At 49.7% G+C, this 25,140-nt stretch overlaps 1 protein-coding gene across 6 annotated transcripts in view; it reads right to left on the bottom strand.

Moving 5' to 3' along the window:
• The window catches only part of EBF4 (EBF family member 4), a 67,892-nt gene extending 43,202 nt beyond the window's left edge, over positions 1-24,690 (bottom strand). For 5 of the 6 annotated variants that reach the window (XR_007515427.1, XR_007515428.1, XM_049869523.1 and 2 more), the window contains exons 1-6: positions 23,764-23,900; positions 11,955-12,111; positions 11,670-11,733; positions 11,422-11,477; positions 9,421-9,494; positions 8,306-8,374 (exon numbers count right to left, since the gene is read on the bottom strand). Coding sequence is in view for 4 of the 6 variants with exons in the window: in XM_049869523.1 (XP_049725480.1) it covers positions 8,306-8,374; positions 9,421-9,494; positions 11,422-11,477; positions 11,670-11,733; positions 11,955-12,111; positions 23,764-23,900 (557 nt within the window). In the remaining 2 variants the exon portion in view is untranslated. Of the gene's footprint in view, positions 1-8,305; positions 8,375-9,420; positions 9,495-11,421; positions 11,478-11,669; positions 11,734-11,954; positions 12,112-23,763; positions 23,901-24,422 lie in introns of those variants that run through there. The other variant, XM_049869524.1, reaches the window with a different exon arrangement.
• Between the last annotated feature and the right edge of the window lie 450 nt (positions 24,691-25,140).

Genomic DNA, 25,140 nt, shown 5'->3' with positions numbered 1-25,140 from the left:
TGGTTTGGCATAAAGATAGACTAAAAGATCAATGGAACACAACAGAGGGTTAAGAAATAAACCCAAACACATACGGGCAAATGATTTTTGACAAAGGAGCAAAGGCAATGCAGCGAAGAAAGAAAAACTAAAAAAAAAAAAAAAAAAAAATGGTGCTGGAAAAATTGAATCTATGTATATGCAAAAACTGACCCCAAAATGGATCACAGACCTAAATATAAAACCTAAAGTTACAAAACTTCTAGAAGAAAACATAGGGGAAAATTTTTGCGATCTTAGGTTAGGCAAAGATTTCTAAGGTACAACACCGAAAACACAATCCACAAAAGAAAAAATCGATAAATTAAACTTCATCAAAATGAAAAACTCAAATGCTTAAAAAGACACATTTAAGACAATGAAAAGACAAGTTATTGAGTGGGAGAAAATTTTTGCAAAGCATGCCCTGGTGGCTCAGTGGTTAAGTGCTCTCCTGCTAACTGAAAAGTTGGAGGTTGGAAACCACCAGCCGCTCTGTGGGAGAAAGACGTGGCAGTCTGCTTCCTTAAAGATTACAGCCTTGGAAACCCTGTGGGGCAGTTCTACTGTGTCATATAGGGTTGCTATGAGTCAGAATCGACTCAATGGCAACAGGTTTTATATCTGATAAAGGACTTGTATCCACAGTATATAAAGAACTTTCAAAACTCAAAAAGAAACAACCCAATTAAAAAACAGGGAAGCGGGAGATTTGAACAGACACTTCACCGAAGAAGATATATAGGTAGCAAATAAGCACATGAAAAGATGCTCAACATCATTAGTCATTTCAAAACCCAAATGTGTTGCTGTCGAGTTGATTCTGACTCATAGAGACCCTATAGGACAGAGTAGAACTGCCCCATAGGGTTTCCCAGGAGTGGCTGGTGGATTCCAGCAGCTGACTTTTTGGTTAGCAGCTGAATCTTAACCACTGTGCCACCAGGGCTCCTCATTAGTCACTAGGGGTATGCAAAATAAAATCACAGTGAGATACCACTACACATCTGTTAGAATGGCTAAAATTAAAGACAGACCATACCAAATGTTGACAAGGATGTGGGGAACTACAACTCTCACATATTCCTGATGAGAATGTAAAATGGTATAATCACATTGAAAAACATTTTTGGCTGTTTCTTATAACATTTAATAATATATGATCCAACAATTCCACTTCTAGTTATTTATTCAAAGGAAATGAAAGTATACAAAAACTTGTATACAGATGTTTATAAAGCTTTATTTGTAATAACCCAAAACTGAAAACAACCCAAATATCTCTCAACAAATGAATGGATAAACACTTTTTGGTATGTCCATACAAGGGGATACTACTGAGAAATAAAAAGAAATAAACTACTGATGTATGCTCCCAGATGGATGAATCAGAGTGAAAAAAATTATATTGAGTGAAAGAAGCTAGACAAAAAAATAGTACATAGCGTGTGATTCTTTTTTTATATAAAACTCTAGAAAATGCAAACTAGTCTACAGTGACAAGAGGAGAGAGGGAGGGATTGCAAAGGCTTATGAGGAAAGTTTGGGCGGTAGTGCTGAAGGATATGTTTACTACTTTGTGGTCATGGTTTGGTAAGTGTATACATATAACAAAGTTTTTCAATGATATACTTTAAATACGTGCATTTTATTGTATGTCAATTATACTTAAATAAAGCTATTTTTAAAAAGAATAAAAACGCACAGCTCTAAATAGCCCATATGTTAAAGGAGAAATCATAACAGAAACTCCAGTACTTGAAACTGAGTGATAATGAAAATATGAGGTATAAAAATGTAAGATATAGGAAAAGCAGGACTTTATGGAAATGTCATAGCCTTAAATTATATTAGTAAACAAGAAGGGTTAAAAATTAATGAGCTAAGCATCCCACTTAAGAAGGTAGAAATAAAGAACAAATAAACCAAAAAGGAAGAAGAGGGAGATAATAAAGATAAACACAGACATTAATATAATGCAAAACTAATACACAATAGAAATAGATGAACCAAGCTAAAAGTTGGTTTTTAAAAAGGGCTAAGGAAAGGGACAAAACTCTGGCCAGACTTATCAAGGAAAAAGATAAGATATAAACAATTAATATCAGGAATCAAAAAGGGACACAGCTAAAGATACAGCAGAAATTAGAAAAAAAAAGATAAAAGAATACTATGAACAACTTTACGGAAATGAATTTGAAAACATAGATACAATGTACAAATTCCTTAAAAATATAACTCATCTAAACAGAATCAAGAAGATATAGGAAGCCCAAATAGTCCTACAATCATTAAAACAATTGAATCTATGGTTTAAAAATCTCCCCCTCGAGGCCGGCCCGAGATGGCAGAATAGACAGACGCTTCCAGCAAGCCCTCTTACAACAAAGACCTGAAAAAACAAGTGAAACGAGTATATTTATGACAAGCTAGGAGCCCCGAACATCAAAGGCAAAGTTAGAAAACGAAATGAGCAGCAGGGGAAGGAAGAGATGGTTCGGAAGTGGAGAGGAGTTACCGGACCTGAATCGCCGGGAACCCTCAGGCATCATTGCCGGGAGTGGCTGCAGCGGACTGGTGGTAGCGTTTGGCTGCAGTTTCCTCAGGGAAAAGCAGTCAGCCACACGGCGTACTCACACCTCTGGAACCAGAGAACAGCGCTCTCGGCAAAAGCTAAGTACTTGCGTATATTTTACTACGCGCCCCACCCCTAAGCTGGCTTCAGTAGCTGTTGATTTCCCTGGGTCTGATGTAGGCCCTGTTGAGTGACTAGAGCCATCCTCCTGGCCTTGGAGAAGGAATAAATTTGCAATTGGGGGAAAAGATAATTTGCCAGCTCCACTAACTGGGGGAGCTCAGGACAGAAGCGGCTCCAGTCCACGCATAAATGGTCGATGGACTTTGAGTACCCTTCCCCCCTGCCTGGACCTGTGTGGGTCTATTTCAGGAGAAAAGGCCCATGCTGGCAGACTACAACTGTTTCAGCTGTGCGGTGGAGAGGTGGGTGTTTGATGTTTGACACTGCTTTGCCTATTAAACAGGGTCCTCACCTACCCACATCAGGGGCATAAGGACTGGTGGCTCCACTCAGGTCACTCAGCCACCAGCGATAGGAGTCCAAGGATGACTACCTCCCAGTCCTTACAACCAAAAACATTGGGTGCCCATGGTCTGTCTGCAGAACCCACCCACCTGTATGTTCTAGGGAAGAGGGACGTGCTTTCCTCAGAGACACTTGAGGGATGATTCTCAGCCCCCTGCCTTGTTCAGAGTGTGACCCCCTGCTGCAACCAGATACCAGTACCTACACCAATCACCCCTGCCCCTCTAAGACTGTAGGACAGAGCCTGTACGACACATTGATGACCAGTTACCTGGACACCTGAGTTGAATTCATACAAGAAAACTGAATGGACTCCTAGACTGATACACCTGATAACAGCTCTAGTCATCTGGGGACAGAACGTCAGAGCTCCAAAGGCAAAAATAATCAAGCTAGCTCACTCAAGCAACCCATTTGGGCATATCAAAACAAAACAAAGCAAGAAGCTATGATACAGTAAGCAAACATAAACTAATACAATAACTTATAGATGGCTTGGAGACAACAGTCAATATCAAGCCACATAAAGAAACAGACCATGATCGCCTCAACAAGCTCTCAAAACAAAGAATCAAGGGATCTTCTGGATGAAAGTGCTTCCCTGGAATTACGGGACGCAGAATACAAAAGATTAATATACAGAACCCTTCAAGACATCAGGAAGGAAATGAGGCAATACGCAGAACAAGCCAAGGAACACACAGATAAAGTAGTTGAAGAAATTAAAAAGGTTATTCAGGAACATGAAAAAAATTTAATAAGCTGGAAAAATCCATAGACAGGCAGCAATCAGAAATTCAGAAGATTAACACTAAAATTACAGAATTAGACAACGCAATGGAAAGTCAGAGGAGCAGAATTGAGCAAGTGGAAGGCAAAATTTGTGAACGTGAAGATAAAACACTTGGCATCAATATATTTGAAGAAAAATCAGATAAAAGAATTTTAAAAAATGAAGAAATCTTAAGAAACATGTGGGACTCTATCAAAAGAACCTACGAGTGATTGGACTACCAGAACAGGGAGGGATAACAGAAAATATAGAGAGAATTGTTGAAGATTTGTTGGCAGACAACTTCCCTGATATTGTGAAAGATGAGATGATATCTATCCAAGATGCTCATCGAACTCCACATAAGGCAGATTTTAAATGAAAGTCACCAAGACATATTACAATCAAACTTGCTAAAACCAAAGATAAAGAGAGAATTTTAAGAGCAGCTAGGGATAAACGAAAAGTCACCTACAAAGAAGAGTCAATAAGAATAAGCTTGGACTTGGACTACTCAGCAGAAACCATGTAGGCAAGAAGGCAGTGAGATGACTTATACAAAGCATTGAAAGAAAAAAATTTCCAACCAAGAAGCATATATCCAGCAAAACTGTCTCTTAAATATGAAGGTGAAATTAGGATGTTTCCAGATAAACAGAAGTTTAGGGAATTCATAAAGACCAAACCAAAACTACAAGAAATCCTAAAGGGAGTTCTTTGGTTAGAAGATCAATAATATCAGGTATCAACCCAAGACTAGAACACTGGACAGAGCAATCAGATGTCAACCCAGACAGCGAAATCACAAAAATAAATCAAGATAAAAAAATGCTCAAAACAGGGAAACAGTGATGTTATTATGTAAAGGAAGATAACATTAAAACAATAAAAAGGGACTAAGAAATGTAGTCGTAGATCTCTCATATGGAGAGGAAGACAAGGTGATACAAAGAAATAAAAATTAGGTTTAAATTTAGAAAAATTGGGGTGAATATTAAGGTAACCACAAAGGAGACAAACTATCCTACTCATCAAAATAAAATACAAGAAAAAAATAGAGACTCAGCAGAAACAAAATCAACAACAACGAATATGAGGAAAAGGTGATATATAAAGATAAACTACTTGGCACAAAAAGTTAAGTGGGAAAAAGAAACTGTCAACAACACAAAAAAAGACATCAAAATGAGAGCACTAAATTCATACGTATCCATGATTATGCTGAATGCAAATAGACTAACTGCACCAATAAAGAGACTGAGAGAGGCAGAATGGATTAAAACACACGATTCGTCTATACAAATCTCCCCCTCCCACACACACACCCTCAAAGAAAATCCTAAAAAGCTTTCCAGGAACAAACCATTCCAAACTAATGCAAACTAGTCCAATGAACAGTAAAAGACAGAACATGACCATCCAATTATTGAAGCTGGTATAACACTGATGTTAAATTCATGCAAGGACATTACAAGAAAAAAAAAATTTTTTAAAGAAAAATACAAGCCAATCACTGATGGAATAAATGCGAAAACCATAAACAAATTATTAACAAACCCAATCCTGCAGCACGTGAAACAGACCATCATCAAGTTAGCTTTCTACCAGGAGTAACTCTGCAGTAGAAAACCCATCAGTGTAATTCAGTACATTCATAAATTAAAGGAGAAAAGCTATATGGTTGTCTTAATCCATGGAGAGAAAAGCAACATATGAAATTCAATATCCATTCATGATTTAAAAACAAAACAACAAAAGCAAGACAAAACTAAACTCTTAGCAAACTTTCTTAATCTAAGAAAAAGCAAGACGAGAAAGCACAGCTACCAAATAAAGTTAACAATACTCTTAATAGTGCAATATTGGAAGCATTTTCTTTAAAATCAAGGCAAGATAGGAATACTCATTACCGCTGCTTCTATTCAAGGCTGTACCTGAGGTCCTAGCTAGTGCAATAAAACAAGAAAAAGAAACAAAATGTTTAAGGATTGACTAGGAAGAAGAGTCATGTCTGCAAATAATGGCTATGTGGAAAACAAAACAAATCTAAAGACAAAGATCCACAGGCCAAAATCAATTGCATTTCTCTATGGTACCAATATAGAGTCCCTGGCTGGCACTAACAATTTGCACTTGACTACTAACCTAAATATTGGTGGTTCAAACCCACCCAGCAGCATCTCGGAAGAAAGCCCTGGAGATCTGCTCCCATAAAGATTAGTCGAGAAGACCCTATGCAGCAGTTCTACCTGAAACACATGGGGTCTTCATGCATCAGAATCGGCTTCGTGGCAACAGGTTTGGTTTTTGGCTTATCATACCAATAGAATTAGAAAATATACTAAAAGATATCATTTACAATAGCAACAAAATCTTCCCCCAGGTACATACACGGCTCACTACTCACTTCCCTCAGGTAAATGAGGGGCTCTTTAAGCACTTTATCTAAAATTGTAATACACCCTTCTCTAGCACTTCCTAATCTCCCTTCACGGTTTTATTTTTCTCCTTTGCCCTCATCACCATCTAACGTTCTGTACATTTTATTCACTTAATTAACTTATGCCCATCTCCTTCCTCTACTAGACAGTAAGCACATAAACACAAGGCCATTTATGCATTTTGGTCACTGCAGAGTTCTCAGCATATAGAATAGACCCTGGCACAAAGCAGATGCTCAAAAATTATTTGTTGAATGAATGAATAAACCACTTAATTGGCCAGAGTGTGGGAAGAGACATTCTTACAGTTGCTGGTAGTAATGTCAATGGGTATCACCTTTCCAGAAAGCAAACTGGCATTAACTATCAAAATCACAAATACATGTATCCTCTCACCCATCAGTTCTACTTCTAGGAGATAAATTCACATGTACTTGAAATGACAAACAAAGTTATTCATGGCAGCACTGTTTATCCTTGAAAAGAAAGAAAACAGCCAAAACTCCTATCAATTGGAGACTCTTTCAAGAAATTATGGTCCATCCATACCATATACATAAAAAAGAAAAAGACTCCTTGTGTCCTGATTGAAATTGAGCTTCCAGATGCATACTGTTTAGTGAAAAAAGAAAGGTGTTCAAAGTGTGTTTAGCATGTCACCATTTTTACAAAAATAAAAGTAACCAAAAAACAAACCCAGTGCCATCGAGTCGATTCCAACTCATAGTGACCTTATAGGACAGAGTAGAACTGCCCCACAGAGTTTCCAAGGAGTGCCTGGCGGATTCGAACTGCCGACCCTTATGGTTAGCAGCTGTAGCACTTAACCACTACGCCACCAGGGTTTCCAAAATAAAGGTAAGGGGTACAAAAATAATATATGTCTGTATTTTCTTGTATATGCATAGACGATCTCAGAAAGAACACACAAGGAAGCAGTAACAAAGGCTGCTTATTTGGAGGGGAATGGATGGGGGGGAAGCAGAGGTATTTTTGCTGTAAATCCTTTTAAATTTCTTCAATTTTTGAACCATGTGTTTTATCTATTAAAAGGATAAGACAGTGGCTTATGTTCTAATACGGAATGGTCTCTAAGATATATTGTTACCCAAAAAAAGTAAGGTGTAAAAGAATGCGTAGAAGGTCCTTAGTTGGCACACGTGGTTTGTGCTTAACTACTAACCTAAAGCTTGGTGGTTGGAACCCACCCAGCAGTGCTGAGGAATAAAGGTCTGGCAGTCTGTTTCTGTTAAGATGACAGCCAAGAAAACCCTTTGGAGCAGTTCTACTCTGTAACACACGGGGTCTCTGTGAGCAGGAATGGACTCCACAGCATTGGGTTTGGTTTGTTGTTGTTGTTTTTTGAAAGAGTGTGTACAGTATGCTACACATAGGAGTGGGAGGCTGGCTTCCTTTTCACTTACTCTTTTGTACCTTTGCAATTTTGTACTTTGTATATGAACTTCCTATTCAAAAAGAAATAACTTTAAAAAATTCTGGTGGGACAATGCATTTTCACATGCATCATCTTGAGAGTCCTATGATTGAAACCTGTCAACTATTTCTCCCCTTTTCAAATGAAGGAAGTGGGCATTCAGAAAAGTCACGTCTAACAGTGTCCGGTGATGGTACCAAAACTAGAACCCAGCTTTCCCTGCCTCCCCAGCCTCTCTCCGTACTCCCGCCCCTCAAATGACCTTCTCCAATCCCTTGCCTTCTCAGAGCTCCCCCATCAGGGAATGCAGCTTCTAAACCCAGGCCAGAAAGTTTGCCACCAGGGGCCTCCCTCAGGGGGCCATGGCTGTTTGCTCCCTGGTCCCTGACAGTTTCCCTCCATTCAGGGCCCACCAACATGGGGCCCTGGTGGATGGTGGGCAGCTCAGCTCCTCCCTGGAGCCACTGTGCTCTGTAGCTGAACCCAGCTGACCTGGGCCCTGCAGCTCCCAGCCTGGCTCACTCCCCCAGTTGTACCTGTCAATAATGACGGGGTCTGAGGGTGTCTCATTCCGGTTGCCACAGCTCTTCCGGTCACAGCACCGACTAAAGGTAGGATGAGGAAGGAGGGAAAGAAGGAAGGCAATGAAGAAGAGATTATTCTGTGTGTGTGTGTATGTGAAAAGGGGGTTAGCCTTTCACCAGGGCAGCCAGGGGTAAGGATGCTGATGTCCTATCTCAAGGTCCAGAATCCTGGGGCCAGGGGGACAAGGACAGTGAGGGTCCCTCACAGGGACTTCAAGAGCCCAGCCCTGGAGATAAGGTTGTCCAGGAAACACTTGTCCCAAAAGCATGTTTCTCCTGGACGATCCAGGAGGGCAGACCGTAGGCCACTTGCAGGGCCTCTCTCTATACACTTTCGCTGAAGCATGATCTACACAGAAAAGAGAGCAGGCGGCTTGATGACTTATCACAAAGGAATTTCACCCATGTAACTGGTAACCAGATCGAGAAATACCATGTGACCAACACCCCAGAAGCCCCTATGCCCTCTCCCTGCCACTACCCTCTCGAAGGGTAGACACAGTCCCAACCACACATTCAAGAACACTCTTCTCTTTTCTACGCATAAGGAGCTGCCTCTGAGGCTCCTGTGTGCCGGGGAGGCCCTGCAAAACGCTGGGGTGATGGGGATGAGGGAGCCAAGAGCTGCGTCCCCCCGGAGCTGCCCACCTTCTCTGTGCACTGAGGTTCACATGGGAAGCAGCAGCTTCCTTCCTCCTGCTTCTGAGCTAATCCCTGTAGGCAGTGGCCCTCGGGTGTCACTTGGCTCAAGCCCTGCCTCCACCTCCCTAGTGAGCCCCTCCCCTGAGCTTTATTAGTGAAGTTTAACAGTATCAGCAGGAGGTCTCTCTTACAACAACACTTGGAGAAGCCACATAAACAGGCCAGGCTAATGGGGCCTCAAGGACCCTGGCCTCTGCCAGCGCTATGCCCAGGGGCTTACTTCTCTCCTGTGCCCAGTCTCCCCCAGGGAGCAGCAAGGAGCAGAGGCACAGGGGGCAGGGCCTGTGGGAGTCCTTGGCAACATCTTGGCAAAGTGATGAGGTGATCCCTCCCTCCTTCTAAACCCGTGACCCAGCCCATCTCACCTGCACATGATCTCGTGGGTGAGCAGGACTCGGCACATCTCTGGGTTCTTGTCCTGCCCCTCATAGATGATAGCCTGGGAAGGGGGAAGTGCATGGGCTGGAGTGGATGAGCCTAGGGGAAGCCCTGCCCCAGGGGACGATCATGCCTTTCAGCTTGCTGTGGTGGCCCAAGAGAGCAAAGCAGGAGCTTGGAGCTCTCCCCTTAAACCAGGACCACTGCCACTGCGGGCAAGAGTGGCACATGGTCTGCAGATTCTGTTTGTCTGCAGGTAGCTCTTTCCAGGGGCAGCTCTGCGTGGGCACAAAGAGGTTCCCAGATCACAATGACCAAGGTCAGAGTTGTTGGTGGGGTGAACACCCTCCTATTCCCACCCTGCATCATGCTCCTCCCCTCACCCGAGCGTCCTCCTGTGTGTGCAGGCTATTTCCATGTCCCAGTGGACCTCTGCCTCCTGCTCACAAGTGTGGTCCCTTTCGGCTGTCCCTGGCAGGTAATCAGTCCCTAGAGCTCCCACTACTTCTTTCTTCCTTCCCATCACCTCAGCCCAGGCCAGCACCTCCCTTTTGGACTGTGGATCAGCCTCTTTATGGGCTGTCCAGCCTCCACTCTCTGCTCTGAAGAAAGGAGTTAGCTTCCTAAACTGCGAATTGAACTTCCCAGTTTATAATCCCCTGGGCCTCCCAGCCTTCTCCTATTTGTGTCTCTGCATGGCACAAATGATTAAGTGCTCGAATACTAGCCAAAAGGCTGGTGGTTCGAAACCAGCCAAAGATGCATTGGAAGACAGGCCTGGCGATGCTTCTGAAAGGTCACAGCTTTGAAAACCCTATGGAGCACAGTACTACCCTGCACACATGGGGTTGCCATGAGTAAGGGCTGACTCGAGGGCAATTAATAGCAAGAATTTTCTCCCTGGACTTGCCCTCCCCACAGAGACCGCAGCTTTTCTGAAAACAAACCATTTCTTCCCTTGTGCTGGGGTTGGGGAGAGGCTGCCAGGAGACCCTGCCTCTCATTCCAGGACGGCTAATCTGGCCCATTGGAGACCCAACCCCCCTCCTTACCAGCATGTGCAACTTCCCTGAAAAGCCCTGAGATTTGGGGCCCTGCCTGGGCAGAATCCATTAGGTCTTACTCAGGTTTCAATTTCCCAGAACTCCTTAGGCTGTGCTTGGCACACTGTAGTGCTCCATAAATGCTTGAGAAGGAAGGAAGGAAGAGAGGAAGCAAGCAAGAAGCTCTGACTGTCCCTAAGACCATCCCAGACCACTGTGATTTCTCCTCCTTTTGAGAGCTGGCCCCCCGGGCCTCCTTCTTTGGATTTTCCTCATCATCAAGGTGATGAGGGTCTGTAGTAGAAGCTTTTGGGGCCCCACTCAGATTCCCGTACGGGACCAGGGCACCCACCTCTCAGCTGCACTTAGCATGGGCTGCTAAAAGCTTTCTCTTGAGAACTGCTCTCAGCAGATGGGGGCTGCCCTGTCTGAAATGTCTTGGAGGTATACCCTCCCCTTAGGAGTGGTCCCCAGCCAAAGACTGGATTCCTTTCCCCAAGGGGGATGACTGTAATACAACTCCTTCTCCAGAATTCTCACAGAGGCTAGACTCCAACTGAGATCACACCCTTGCTCAGCCCCTTCCCCTGCCCTGTCCCGCTTCCCCGACTCTTCTTTTCCTGAGAGCACTCCAGCCCACCCCAATAAACCATGTGCACCTGAATCTCCATCTCTGGCTGGCTTTTAGGGAACACAAGCTAACACAGGGTCTTTGCTCAAATGCTGTGTGTTTCTAATCTAAAGGGCAAGAGCCACATATCCTCCTGCTGTGGGCTGGGGCAGGAATGGGTGGGAGCTAGATTGGTGGGGATGGAGGGCACAGGGGAGATGAAGGCAGGGACAAGAATGCACACTCGGATCAGGGGTGCTCCCACGCCCCGACCCTGGAGCCTGGAGTCCAAGCAGAGGGCAGGATGGGCCTGAGCATCCCCCAAGGTGGCTCACCTGTTTGGACATGGAATCGATGAGGCGCACATAGAGGTCTTGTTCTGTCCGAAGACCTAGCGGGGGAAGGTGGAGAGGGCTTGTTGTGTGGGAAGATCTGTGGCCTCTGAGGGCTGGACCACACTCCCCACCGTACCCACCTGGCACCCCAGGGGGCCTCCTCACCCCTGACCACGGGGACATTATGTGTCACACCAGGTAGCCAGGTTTCCTCTGGGTCAGTGGGAGGGGCAGTGGGCTCCACTCACCGTTGTTGTACACCAGCCGGAGGCGGTAATGGATCCCATTGTTTGTCTTCTCGGCTCCATGCTCCTGTAGGGACAAGATACAGAGGATGCTCAGGTGCTCCCTGTGACCCTCCATCCTCCGCCACCCCACACCCTCCTCCCTAGCCCGCCCTTCTTCCCTCCATTCACCCACCCTTCTCCACCCATCCATGCGTCTATCCATTCACCTGGCCTAGTGGAAGGGGGTCCCTCAAGCCCTCCCATCCCACCCTGTGCTCCGTCCCAGCAAGCCCACGAGCCTCTCACTCGGTCCTTCTCCACGAAGTCAATGAAGGCTGTGCGCTCCACCTCCACGGGCTGCCCCTGCCGGTCATACATGGCCAGCACAAAGTGGAAGAAGTTGGATTTCCTGAGGTTGGAGGGGGGCTGCTTCTCAAAATGTGCTCGTGCCAGGCCCACGCCACTGTGAGGAGGAAAGGAGCTGGAAAACCACCCTCTCTGTTGAGGAAGATCCCCAAGCCTCTGGCCAGGTAGGGGGCTGGCCCAGACTTAGCCCTGACATGTGAAGAGTTTGGGCAAGAAATCAAACTAGACAGGCCCTTTTCACCCTGGCCAGCGCCATCTCAATTCCAGCCAGAGACCTCCCAGGACCAAGGTCACTCCCACCCGCTCCCTTGGGAACAGAGCCACAATAGGTAGCGGCAAGGGAGGCATCCTTGCCAGGCCCTTTCCCAAGCCTTTCTCCTGGGTCTCATATTTGGAAAGGCTGATCTCCAAAACCAAATGGATGAAGCAATCCATCAGTTCATGTTCTCATTTCTTGCTGACCAGAGGCTTCTGTGACTGCCCATCGCATACTTTTAGGGCACCAAGGAGTAGCTAAAGGTTACTGGAACAAATATCCCACTGTGCCCCAGCCAAGGCTGAGATTTCCACAAGCCTGTGGTGTGGCCTAGGCAATGATGATGTCCACCAAGCTCTCAGAGACGTTAAGTTGGCTCAGGGCCACTAGTCTATATAACCTGTACCTGGGGCTATGACTGGATGTAGGGAAGACCCTCCCTAGGTAAAGAATCAAACCAAAACCAAACCCATTGCTGTCGAGTCGATTCCAACTCATAGCGACCCTATAGGACAGAGTAGAACCTCCCCATAGAGTTTCCAAAGAGCGCCTGGTGGATTTGAACTGCCAACCTTTCAGCTAACAGCTGTTGCACTTAACCACTGCGCCATTCACAGGTATAGGGGACCCTCCAAAAGACTTGGGGGAAGACAACCATTGTCTCCCTTGGGCAGGAGGACCTTCTAGTCTGCTTTGCCCAGGGCTTTCTCCTGGCTCATGAGAAGCCATTCCCAGAAGCAAGGCCAGAGTGAAGACAGAAGGAAGAGAAGAAGCAAGGCCCTATTCCACAAATATTTCCTGAACTCCAATGACTTACTAAGCAATCAGGGGGGCTGGAGGTAGATGCCTGGAAGGGGAGGTAAGACAGATAAAGAGCTGTAACATAAGACTAAGTGGTAGGTGCTCCCCAAAAGATATTGCTATATAAAAAACTATAGAAGCAAAGGAGGGAAAATTAATTTTTTCTGTGAGCGATGAGGGGAAGGCTTCATGGCAATGGCGGTCTTCTCCTTGGATCTGGAGGAATGAATAGGAGCTCAGCAGGTGGAGGACGTGAAAGGGTAGAACAAACAGCATAAGAAATGGCTCTAAGTGTGAGGAGTTGGTGTCACTGGACCATAGATTTCAAAAAGTGAAATGAGGAGAACAGAGTTTGTATTGGTAAGTTCATGTCAGACCATGCAGGGCCACAAAAGCCAGGCCAAGGAGTTTGGACTTTCTTTGGACTTTCCTCTCTGAGCCAAGGTCTTCCAAAGTGTGTTTCTTAGATCTCTCGTGGCTCCAAATCCTCCTCTACAAAAGGGTGTTGTGACCATAATTATTGGGAAATGTAGATTCATAGCACACATAGGTGTATATAAGGCCCTGGGACACTCTCCAGGATTCGGCCCTGTTGGACTTGGCTCAGGCCAGTGCTCCCCATGTTGGGTAGCCAGCCTCCAGGATGGCTTCTAATGATCCCTTCTAGTATTCATGCCCTTGTATAGTTCCCTCCCATATTGTATCGGGATTGGTCTGTGTGGTTAGTAGAATTTAGCAGAAGTGATAGCATATGACTTCTGATGTTAGATCATAACAGACATGGTGGCTTCTGCCTTGTTCTCTCTCATGAATCACTTGTTCTGGAGGAAGCTAGCTGCCATGTGGTGAGGATCTCAAGCAGTCCTATGGAGAGATTCACATAGAAAAGAACTGAGGCCTCCTGCCAACAGCCAGCACCAACTTGCCAGTCATGTTAGTGAGTCATCTTAGAAGCAGATCCACAAGCCTCAGTCAAGCTTTCAGATGACTGCAACCCCAGCTATCATCTTGACTACAGCCTCATGAGAGATCCTGAAGCAGACCACCCGGATAAACTGCTCCCTGATTTCTGACTCGGATGAACTGATATCTATTGTTTTAAGCTGATAGATTATGGGGTAATTTTTTTTTTTTTTAATAGAGCAATAGATAACTATTACACCATGCTTCTTGACCACAGAGCACTTTTGCTGGGAACATGGTTTGGGGAATATGATGAAAGGCCAAGGGAAACTTTTGAAGCTGGGCAGTGCACAATGTCAGGCTGGGCTTATGAGATTCTGCAGGTGGACAGGGTGTAGTAAAAAGTAGTAGGGTAGGCAAATGAGAGGTGGCTGCAGGGATACTGGGGAGGGGATGAGGACAACGGAACCAGCTTTCCCAGATTCCCATCGTGGACATGCCCCTGTGACAACTTCTGCCATATTCATCACTATTTAATGTTTTTCTTATATCACTTTAGGTCAACTCACTCTTTTACTTGGCATCATGCTGAGCCCTAATATCTGGGATGTAATGGGCTCGAGGTGCTTATTATGCTTTTACTCACAGAGATTACAGTAAATACAGAAGTCATAATGTGAAAGCTGTTCCTCCCCCTAAAATCTGGCCTTGGAGCTCCACTGGTCCATGGGAAATGCTGATTTACAAGGCAGAGTGATGGGTCTTGCTTGTCGCTGATCAAGATGAGGGGGCGGGGAGGCCCATCCACCCTTTCTCTTCCCCATTAACCAGTTGTGTGAAGTCATCTTCGACTCATGGTGACCCCATGTGTGTCAGAGTAGAATTGGGTGCCACAGGGTTTTCCATGGCTGATTTTTCGGAAATAAACCACCAGGTCTTTCTTCTGAGGTGCCTCTGGGTGGCCTCAAACCCCCAACCTTTTGGTTAGCAGCAGAGTGCATTAACCATTTACACACCCAGAGACACTTCTTTCTCCAGGGACTTCACCCTACGTGCATCCTCTCCCTCATCCTGCTTCCTTCTCCCCCTTAGGCTGCAGGTCTTTCAGTCTAGCCTTGACCAGCTCTACCCCCACTTCCCGTTTGCTGAGTGCCAGGGAAGCCCGAAGAGGGCTTTCATTCACAGCAGGCCCCTGATTACTGTTGATGAATATGCTAACGAGGCATCAGCCCTGTGCTCCTCCCTCCTGCTCCCAGGACAGGCTTAACTTGAACTCCACCAGGGACAGGTTTCAGGACCACCCAGGGGGAGGGAAGACCAGAGAGGGTGGGCTTGTGGAACAATCCTAGATCATTGTTGTCCTTTGTCCTGTCATCTAGCTCAGGAAAGTGCCTGCCTGGACGGCTTTCAGACACCAGGGAGGGAGGAAGAACGCCTTGGCAGAGGAGGGGCTGATCACCAAGGCCTAGCCATTTGGATGCTGAGAAAATGGAACCCTCTAGACCACTCAACGTGCTCCTTCTACACACAGACACCCCACACTCTGGCCAGGCCAAATTCCAAATTCACCTGCCATCGACTCTATTCCGACTCATACAGTTTCCAAAGCTGTAAATCTCTAAGGAAGCAGACTGTCACATCTTTCTCCCGTGGAGCCGTTGGTGGTTTCGAACTGCTGACCTTTTGGTTAGCAGTCAATCACTTTAACCACTGCACCATGAGAGTGCCTCAAAAAATGAGTACCCCGTGAGTAAATCTATGGGGTTGACCTGAGCCGTAGGCAATGCTTCTTCTCCCACCCAGCAGCCCCCCTTGGCAAACATCAGTCTATCCCTGAACCTGGCTGCCTGCCAGTTCCTGCCAGGCTCCTGGGGACTCAGGACCAGACTTGACGAGTTTGGCCTAAGCCCTAAGCCAAGCTCCCTTCACCCTCCCTTCAACTCTGTTCACAGGAGGGGATTCCTGGGGAAGGAGGGCACAGGACCAGAGGAGGGAGAAGAGAGTAGGTACCCCTGGGGTCTGTGGACCAGTCTCAGGTGCTGCCAGCTGAGGGGGCACAGAGGGGCTCCCCTGTCTCTTATGCCTGTGCCCTACCCCAGAGCCAGGTCTGGCTCAGTTCTACGCCCCTGAGCCTTTACCTGCTCTGCCTGCAGACCCTGGAGCATCACCCTGCCCTTCCCTACCATGGCTCACCAGGTCCTACCTGGTTTACAATGAAAGGGAACCCTGGCTGGGGGTGGTCAGAATCTCCCTAAGCCCATCCATGCAAAGCAATGGCTAGTTTTTCACCTCAGAGGCAGAATCACTAGCAAAACAACAGAACAATATTAACATGGCCCAGCCCCTGCTGACACGGCCAGGGCTGCAGGATGGGTGGGACCCATGCTGGGCACATACAGGGGTAGTCATTGTCTGTGGATGTCTCCAGCTTATGCTGTTCATACCCCTGCCCACTGAGGGATTTGGGGGCAAATCAAGGTAAAATGAGAAAAGGTTTTGCTTTAATGACATCCTAGTATTTCCCAAGAACAAGAGACAGAAAATGACATAGGAGCAGCTGGCTGGGAGGGATAGGAGGAGTAAGAAATGAGAGGGAGAGAGAGGTCTGAACTATCCCTTCCTTCTTCTGGTGTCCCCACAAGGCACCTCCACTCCCAACGTGCAGCAGGTGACCAATCAATAGCTGCTGAATGGAACTGCAAACCCCAAAAGGAGGGGAGGGAGGGGACAGTTTTGCTCTTCTCCACCTTGAGAATAGCTGACGCTGTTGTCATGAGAAAACAAACCAAGATTAAAGAACAGGAAGAAAGCATAACAGAGATGTGCTCAAACAACTGAGGAGATAGGCACAGGGGCTGCCAAGCAGTTGAAGCCCCTGGGTACGTCCTGGGTGCAGAGATGTGTGGGCTACAGGTGGGAGGCGGGGGCCACTGTCTGCTCTCCAGCTGGTTTTGGAGGCAAAGAGATGGATAAAGTCCAATGACTCTGATCCAGTGGTGTCCAAAATGGGCCTCTCCAAGACAGCCACGGGGCTGTGGGAAAAAACTTGGAGGATGTCCACTGATAACATATCTTTTATCCAAAAGAAAGCTGAAGGGCGCAGGAAGAAGAGTCTCTGAAGTCAGGAGAGGCAAGTGTTTTATTTGGTTTGCCCAGAAGCATAACCTGAGACAAGGATTCAAATGCAAGTAGTTTTAAGAAACATTGGTAGGGGCTTGGGGGAAGTGAGGGCGACAGGGAGGCAAATAAAGAGGAAGGGCCTAGTGATCTGCTTCTGAAAGGTTGCTTATGGAGGGTGGTTCTACTCCAAAACACAAGAGGTCACCATGAGTCAGAACAGACTCGATAGCAACTGGTTTGTTTTTTTGTATTTATCAACAAGTTACCACTGTGGGCAACTGGGGTTTGATCCCACTGGGGAACTCAGACAACAGTACAGAACATGTGCCTCAGAGTCATCCCACTCCAGGGAAGGGTGAAGAAGCTGGGGTATTTACCCACCAACTACCTGTTATCCACCAAGTACCTGTTAATTCTCAGATACTCCTGGCCTGACCTGGTGGTGCAGTGGTTAAGAACACGGCTGCTAACCAAAAGGTCAGCAGTTCAAATCCACCAGCCACTCCCTGGAAACCCTATGGAGCAGTTCTATCCTGTCCTATAGGGGTCACTATGAGAACAGCAGTGAGTTTGGTTTTTGGTTTTGGCTCTGGCCTACCTGCAAGTGGGCAGAGCAAGCTCTGGCAACCTGAGAAAGCCCTTAGGCAAAGGGAAACAGATGCTGGCAGTGGAAGCAGGCCCTCTACCAAGGGTCCTGAGGATCCCTGAGTAGTGCTAACCGTTAAGAGCTGCGAAACAAAAAGTTGAAGGTTCTAGTCCACCCAGAGGTACCTCAGAAGAAATGTCTGGCAATCTACTTCTGAAAAATTAGCCATTAAAAACCCCTAAGGAGCACAGATCTACTCTGACACACATGGGGTCCCCAGGAGTCAGAATTGTCTTGACAGCTACTGGTTTTCAGGGATATGGGTAGGGTACCAACTGTACCATCTATCCAGAGGCCTGGCCTACAATGGAAACCAATAAAGGTACAGCCTGGAGGGCCTGAGTGCAACTGGGCAGGTATCAGCTTATGACAAATAAAAGTCAGCTCTGCCCACCTGGCACATGTATTCATGGAGCCCGTAATTCAGAAATACCTCGTTCACTTAGCACCGTTAGTGAACAAAGCAGCCCACAGAAGCACCTTTTTCAGATAAATGCAGGTTACTTCACTGAGTGATGAAAACAGCTACATTTAACCACTTTTGTAAGACTCCAAAATGAGTTACACATTTCCTTGCTTTCTTAAAAAGATTGTTTCTGACAAAATGTTTACACATTTCCCTGTCAAGTCGGGAGAGTGCTGAGGTGGTGGGCCATTTGCTCCTGAACTAAAGAACACAAATTTGAGAGAAGAGGCTGTTCATTTTCATATCTCCACCACGCCTCACTAGCCCCTTCCCATGGTCTGTTCTGAAATAGACCAAACGTTAAAGGAGACTGTTTGTGACCCAGGTAAGCTTTAGTTTGCACAGATACTTTTTGGTTGGAGAAAAGCTGCCATGTAGCAAGCACGGTTGTGCGCCGGCTTTGGAGTTCAGGTTCACATGAACATCAAGGGCAAGCTGACCTTCAGAGCCTGGGCCGTTCTGGTAGCCTGTGCGCCAGAGTACATGGAGTGCCTGTGGGGACACACTGGGGCAGTAGAGTTGTCCAGCTGCTATTGTTCCTGAAGAGCTTCCTTTGAAAGGCGAGCAGGATGCCCCAGGCCCTTCTCATGGCAGCCACTGGACTCTGCCATACTGTCTAGCAGAGACCAAGCCCCCCTCGGAGCCTCTGCTCTCTCCTCAGAAGACAGCTTGTGTTCTTGACATCCTTGACTACCAAACCAAACCAGACCAGTTACTGTTGAGTTGACTCCGACTCGTGGCAACCCCATATGTGTCAGAGTAGAACTGAGCTCCACAGGGATTTCAAGGCTGTGACCTTTCAGAAACAGACTGCCAGGCCTTTCTTCTGAGGCACCTCTGGGTAGATTTGAAATGCCAACCTTTTGGTTAGTAGTCAAGTGCTTAACCATTTGCACCACTCAGGGGCTTTTCCTTGACTATACACTTACTATAAATAAGATCAACTTAACCAACAACCATCCCAACTCCCAGAGAGGACAATGGGCAAGGCTGGAAACTTGGAGTCCACCCAGAGGTACCCCCAGGCCTCCCGCCTTCCTCCCTACCTCAAATCCTAACTCTTGACAGCCTTGACGGCCCAAGGTTCTTAGCTTAGGCCTGATTAGTCTAGAGTCTGAGATGCTGGGGAGATGCGGGCAAGCCCTGAGGTCATGGACAATGTTGATGTCCCCTCCCAGCCCATCCCACCCCCACCAGAAGGTGGAAGGAACAAAGAGTGTATGTCTCTTGCATCTCACCCCTTGCCTCTGATTTCTCTAAAGTCTCTCTCTGCTAATCCAGCTCTCCTTTTCCCCCCGTCCTGGTATAACTTCTATGTCCCCTCCTTCTTGGTGCTCCTTCCCTTCCTTTCTTCTATATCCTCCCTTCCTCCAAGCTTCCTGCTGGCACCTGCTCTACTCTGCAGGCATCTCCTGGGCTCCTGGGATGGCTGATAATCAAGCTAGACCTGATGATTCCTACCCCCAGCCAAGACCCATTGGTCTAGCCCTGCCCAGCCCCTGACATGACCAGAGCCTGACTGAGCTGCAGACCAGGGAAGACAAAAGCAGCAGCTAACTGGGGCACACCCATCTCAGCAATGCAGGAGGAGGGAGGGCCTAGTGTTGGGGCAGCTGTCCAGATCCCATATCCAGAGGGTCCTGCCGGAGAGGAGGCTTCAGGGCTTGGGGAGGCTTCATAGTCCCTCTTCCCACTGCTCCAGGAAATGCCTCTGCTCACCTGCCCCAGGAAACAGTCTCAGTGACCAAGGTCCCTGGAGGAGGTGAGGGGGCAAGGGAGAGGGTCTCACTAGCCTGCTCTCCCGCTCTTCCTCTTCCCCTCACAATTGCCCTCCATCCCACCTAAAGACCGACTCCCCACTTCTTTCTGCCCACCCTCCCGCCACCCACTCACAGGCTTGCCTGCCAGGCCCAGGCTGAGGAGCAGCCATTAATTATTAAAGCAAACAAAAGCATTTCCTAGCAGGCAGGCTAGCCTGCAGCTGCTTACAGGAAAGCAGCCCCAGCTGGCTTCCCTCTCAGGGGCCCTGCTCCCGTGCTGGGGCTGGCTCAGAAGGAGGACTGGCCTGGGTCTTCCAGGGGTCTCTTCATGGGGAAGGGCTGGCCTGGGCCCACCAGGGGTCTCCCTAAGCTAAGAAGCACATGGGAAGGAGAAAAGAACTATTTCTGAGCTGAGCCCCCCAGCAGGAGGCTTGGGTCTGCAGGGAAGCCTGGAGAAGGTAGACTGGGACTGGGTATGAGTCACAGAGATAAAGTCCGGTGGCTCAGTGCAGGACAGTCACAGCAATGGCCAGGGGTCCTTTTGCAGGGCACCTTGTCCCTGGCTCCCTATAGGGAGACCCTACTGGCCTTCAACACCAGCTTCTTGTTGCCTCGATTTTAAGAGTATGCAGCCCCCTTCTCTCCCTGCCCCTCTTCTGCTAGAACTTTCCTTCCTGCTGGCAGAGCCTCCCTCACTGATCTCAGGCTCTGGGCCTTCTCCTCCCCACCCACCTTTTGTAAGACCTTGGCATTTTAAAACTGGGCAACAGTAGCTGCTCCAATACCTGGTTCCTGGGGGTCAGGTAAAACCTGGAGAGCACCAAGGTGGTGGGAGAGCCCAACAGAAAGGGATTTCAGGAGTCTTCCAGAAGGTACTCCTGCTTTCTCCAGAAGACATTCACGGACCCCCTACTGACTGCTCAAGCCTGTCCTAGGTGCTGGGAACACCAGGATGAATAAGCCACCACCCTTACCCTAGAGGAAGGCCCAGGCTGGCAGGGCAAGGAAACCAGGACAGGAGACTCTGGCCTGTGGAAAGCATCCTCAGGTAGTACTAAGAACCTTTCCACTGCATAGGAGAGGGGAAGACACAGAGAAGACTGGGGTGGGGTGGGTCCTGAAGGCTGGTAAGACTATTCAGTGGGTGTGTGGGTGCTGGCCATGGGGGACTGGTTCTCGAGAAGATAGGACTTACTATTGCAACAGTTAGTTCTTCACATTGTTGGATTCCAGGTATCACAGAGACGGGGAAGGAAAGTTGGGGTCAGACTGTGATGGGCTTGAATGCTGAATATGTGGGAGGAAGTAAGGAGTCACTGAAGGTTTCAATCAGGGAAGAGACATGATTAGGAAAATTCTCTGGAAATCCTGCTCTGGTCCCAGGTGCATGGAAGATGGATTGGAGGAGGGGTGAGAAGCTGAGGCCCGGCAATAGGCTAGAGGCTTCGGTGGTAAGCCAGGGCAGTTATCCTTTAAGCCAAGGAGGAAGGTAGTGGAGGGCCAGGATGTTTCATTGGTAAAAGCAGTGGCTGTGGGCATTGAGATTGGGAGTAAGATGCAGAGGGAAAATCCATAAGCCTTGACAACGAGACAGCTGTCAGATCCTGAGCAGCATTGGTGATGGTGGTGGAAGGGTGATCCTGTGAAAGTTTCCCAGAGATGAGAGGGAGGGATTGAAGAGGGAGGTGGGGACAAAGAAAGGGATTTTTGTTGTTGCTGTTTTAGGGTGCAAAGACCTGAGCAGAGGACCGACTGGGGATTAAGATACAAATGGGAGAGACAACAGGCAACAGCAATAAGAATGAGAAAGGATTAGATCGTTCTTCTGTGGAAGAAGGGGGCCCTAGAGTCACCGAAACATGTGGAGGGCCCCATCTGTGTCCTGACACAGAGGAGTCTCTGGATTTGGGGATGAGCAGCTCAGGCCTGAAGAAATTCCTGTATTCAAAATAGTGAAGCCCGCTCTAGAGATGGAAACCCAACCCCAGTACTGCCAGGAGCCTGAGCTTCTGGGGTGAACTTCACCTCTACACTCCCTGTACCCCACACAGGCTATCAGGGCACTGCCTCCTTTGCACCTGCTCTGCCCCCCACCCCCATCAAACCTGCTGGCTCAGGATGGGAATAAATCCTAAAAGCAGCAATGGACCTTCCAACCTATTCTTACCAGGAGCTCTTACCACCTAGCCAGTGATGGGGGTGAAGATGGGGCCATGTTAAGAAAATGACAGTCTCAAATAAAAAACCAGTAGAAAAACAGAACTGGACGCATAGCACAAGGAAAACGTTAATGGAAAGAAAGAGGGGAAGGAAATACACTAAAATGTTGACAGTCCTGTTTTTTTACACAAGTAATGCCTACTTCTACATTCGTTTGCCTACTGCTCCCTCTCCCAGCAAGGTATTCTTACGGGCTGCTATGCTTTTTTTTTTTAAAGATGTTGCCGTAAAAAAATTAGCATAGCGCTTATGCAAATACCTCCAGAGGGGAAGGAGCAGTTCGCAAACAAACGTAGAAGGTGCACGTTATTTGCGTAAAAATTACAGTGGTTATGCTAGAGAGATGAGACTTTGTTTTCCATTTTCCAGTTTTCCTGGGATATAGTTATATCATTTGAAAAACTTCTGGAAATCCATTCATTTGTCAGACCCTTCGTGGTCCTGAAGAGATGAGCTCCACACCGAGCCCCTGGGGCACTCCCTGAGACTCAGCCATGAAAGGACATGCGTGCAGGAAAAAAAGTCTGTGTCTGTGACCAGTAGAAGGTGAGGTGGTGGCTGGACTAAGTGGTTTCCCCCGGGCAGGACTGGGGATGTGAACGTGTGGCCCACATTCCCCTCTGATCTGCCCTGGCAACCCCTTACCAGAAGCTGTTCAGGCTGCTGGACAAACAGCTGCTCAGAACTTCTGGAGAGCCTAGTTCCCACCCCGCCCCAGCAGCCTCCAGAGTCAGCATCTCCCTAGTCCTAACCACTATGAACTCCCCATGGGCTGTCTCGACATCCCCCCACTCAGGTTCACAGCTGGGGGTACAAAGGCCCAGAGTCTGGGCACTGTGGGAGCACGGGTCAACAAGCTTTTAAAGTTTCCTTCCAGATGTGGAGCCCATTCTTCCAGAGGCTACCTGGCCCGACTCCCGAAAAGGAGTCAGAGGAAACAGTTGTGACTACTCGGCTCCCAATGACCCCCTGCCTTCAGCAGGACCCACCAGAAACACATCTTGAGGAGACGCTGGACCTGAGCGGCCCTGCCCCATTCCCAACCCAATCACTTCAGCAAAGCCAACTGCCCACCTCATTCCTTCCCCACTCTTCAGCCCCCAACGGCTTCTCTGGCTCCGTGCACCCCCACCCTCCAACTCTGAGGGGCGTGGGAAAGGAGAGAGGAGCCGCGGAATTGGACCAGGGAAGGTAGAGGGACTGCCCAGAAAGGAGGGGTGGCAGTTCCTTCCACGGCTGGTATCTGTGGGTCAAGGCCCACGGGTAGCGGGCAGCGGAGATACCTCCCTCTCCTGAGCCGTGGACGGCCAGAGCAGGTGGCGTTCACGGCAGCGCCCCGGGAGCAACAGTCAGAAGTCAGAGCCGGGACAGCCCCGAGTGGAGGCGGAAGCCCCGCCCCGGCCCGCCCCGCATTCTCAGGAGGAAGCGCAAGCGCTCGGGACAGGGTAGGCGGGAGAGCTTGTCCGGACTGTCCAGAGTTAGGGCTCCCCCCATCCGCCGCCCTACAGCTGAGCAATCCGAGCGAAGGCAGTGAAGAGCCGTCTAACTCGCGCGCCGGGTCCTGTCCGCCCGCTTACCTCTGCGCCGCGGTGCTGGCGTCCAGGATGCCCGCACCCTGCATCCAGGAGCGCACCGAGCCCAGGCCGGCGGGCAGCAGCGGCTCCTCCTTCAGGTTGAGCCCGCCGCGGGGCAGAGCATCCTGCGCGGGGAACATAAGGGCGCGCAGTGGGTGAGCGCCCCCGCCGCTGGGAGCCGGTCCCGCGCAGGCTGCGGGGGGCGCAGCTCAGCCCGACCCGACGGCACCGGGCGCCGCCAGGAGCGCAGCGCAGCGCAGCGCAGCGCAGCGCCGAGTCCCGGCGGCTCAGTGCGCGCTAGCCTCTGGGCGCTCCCTCGGAGAAAGCGGGTCCGCAAGCGCCGCTCTGTCCCCTCCCCTCCCGGGGCGCGGGGCGGGGAGGTGGAGGGATTCCCCCGCGGCCTGAGTGACTGCGGGCGCGCGGGCTGCAAGCGGGCGGGAGGGCGGGAGCAAAGCCCGCACCGGGTCCGCGCGGAGGCGCCCCAGAGGCGCGCCCTGGCGGCTGCCCAGGGCCGCGGTCGTCGGAGGGGGGGCCCAAGCGCCCCGGGAGCTGCCTCCGGCAAGGCGGGGGAGCGGGGCCGCCCACCCTCTCCCCCCGGCCCCCCACCTCCCGCCCGCCCGCCCGCCCGCCCGCCCGCGGCGCCGGCGCGGGGCGCTGATTACCATCCGGGAGGCGGAGGCTGCGGGAGAGGAGCTTGGCGGCGGCGGTGGCGACAGCGGCGGCAGCGGCGGCAGGAGCAGCAGCAGCCGCGCGTCCCGGGGAAAGGCTGGGGGAGCGCCGGGCCAGCCGCCGCCGCCCGCGCCCCGTGCGCCCCGGCGCCCCGGCCCTGCCGCAGCCCCGGGCGGCAGCACCTGGAGCAGCAGCAGCAGCAGCCCGGCCGACTCCCCCCGGGGCCCGGTTCCCGCGCTGCCCCGCCGCGGCCGCCGCCGCCCGCCGCTCCCCGGGGCCTGGCCGCGGGCCCGGGCCATCCCGCCGCCGCCGCCGCCGCTCCCGGGGGAGCAGGAGCCGAAGGGAGGGAGCGCGGGAGGGAGGAGGGCTGGCGGGAGCGGGAGGGCCCAGGGGACTGGGGGCCGGGGGAGCGGGGGCGGGGCGGCGCGGCCGGCCGAGGGGCGGCCAGGGACGTGACATCATCGGGGGAGGAGCGGCCGGGCCCGGGCCGCGGCGGCGGGGCGGACCCTGGCGAGTCGGTCGCCGAGGTTGGGGGCTGCGGCCTGCCTGAGGCCGCGGGAGGGAGCTGGAGGGGCCGGCGAGGGCCAGGGAGGCCCGAGCAGGGAGGATCCGGGGCTGCGCGGCGAGGGAGCCCAGCCGCAGCCGGAGGAGCGTGCCACGCCACGCTCTGGAACCTCTACTGCCTCCCCGTCGCCACCGGACGAGGCTCCG

This window comes from Elephas maximus, chromosome 25 (genome assembly GCF_024166365.1).
Source record: "Elephas maximus indicus isolate mEleMax1 chromosome 25, mEleMax1 primary haplotype, whole genome shotgun sequence".
NCBI classification, from domain to species: Eukaryota; Metazoa; Chordata; class Mammalia; order Proboscidea; family Elephantidae; genus Elephas; species Elephas maximus.
The sequence above is the reverse complement of the archived record's forward strand: the minus strand, read 5'-3'. Positions and strand labels throughout refer to the sequence as shown.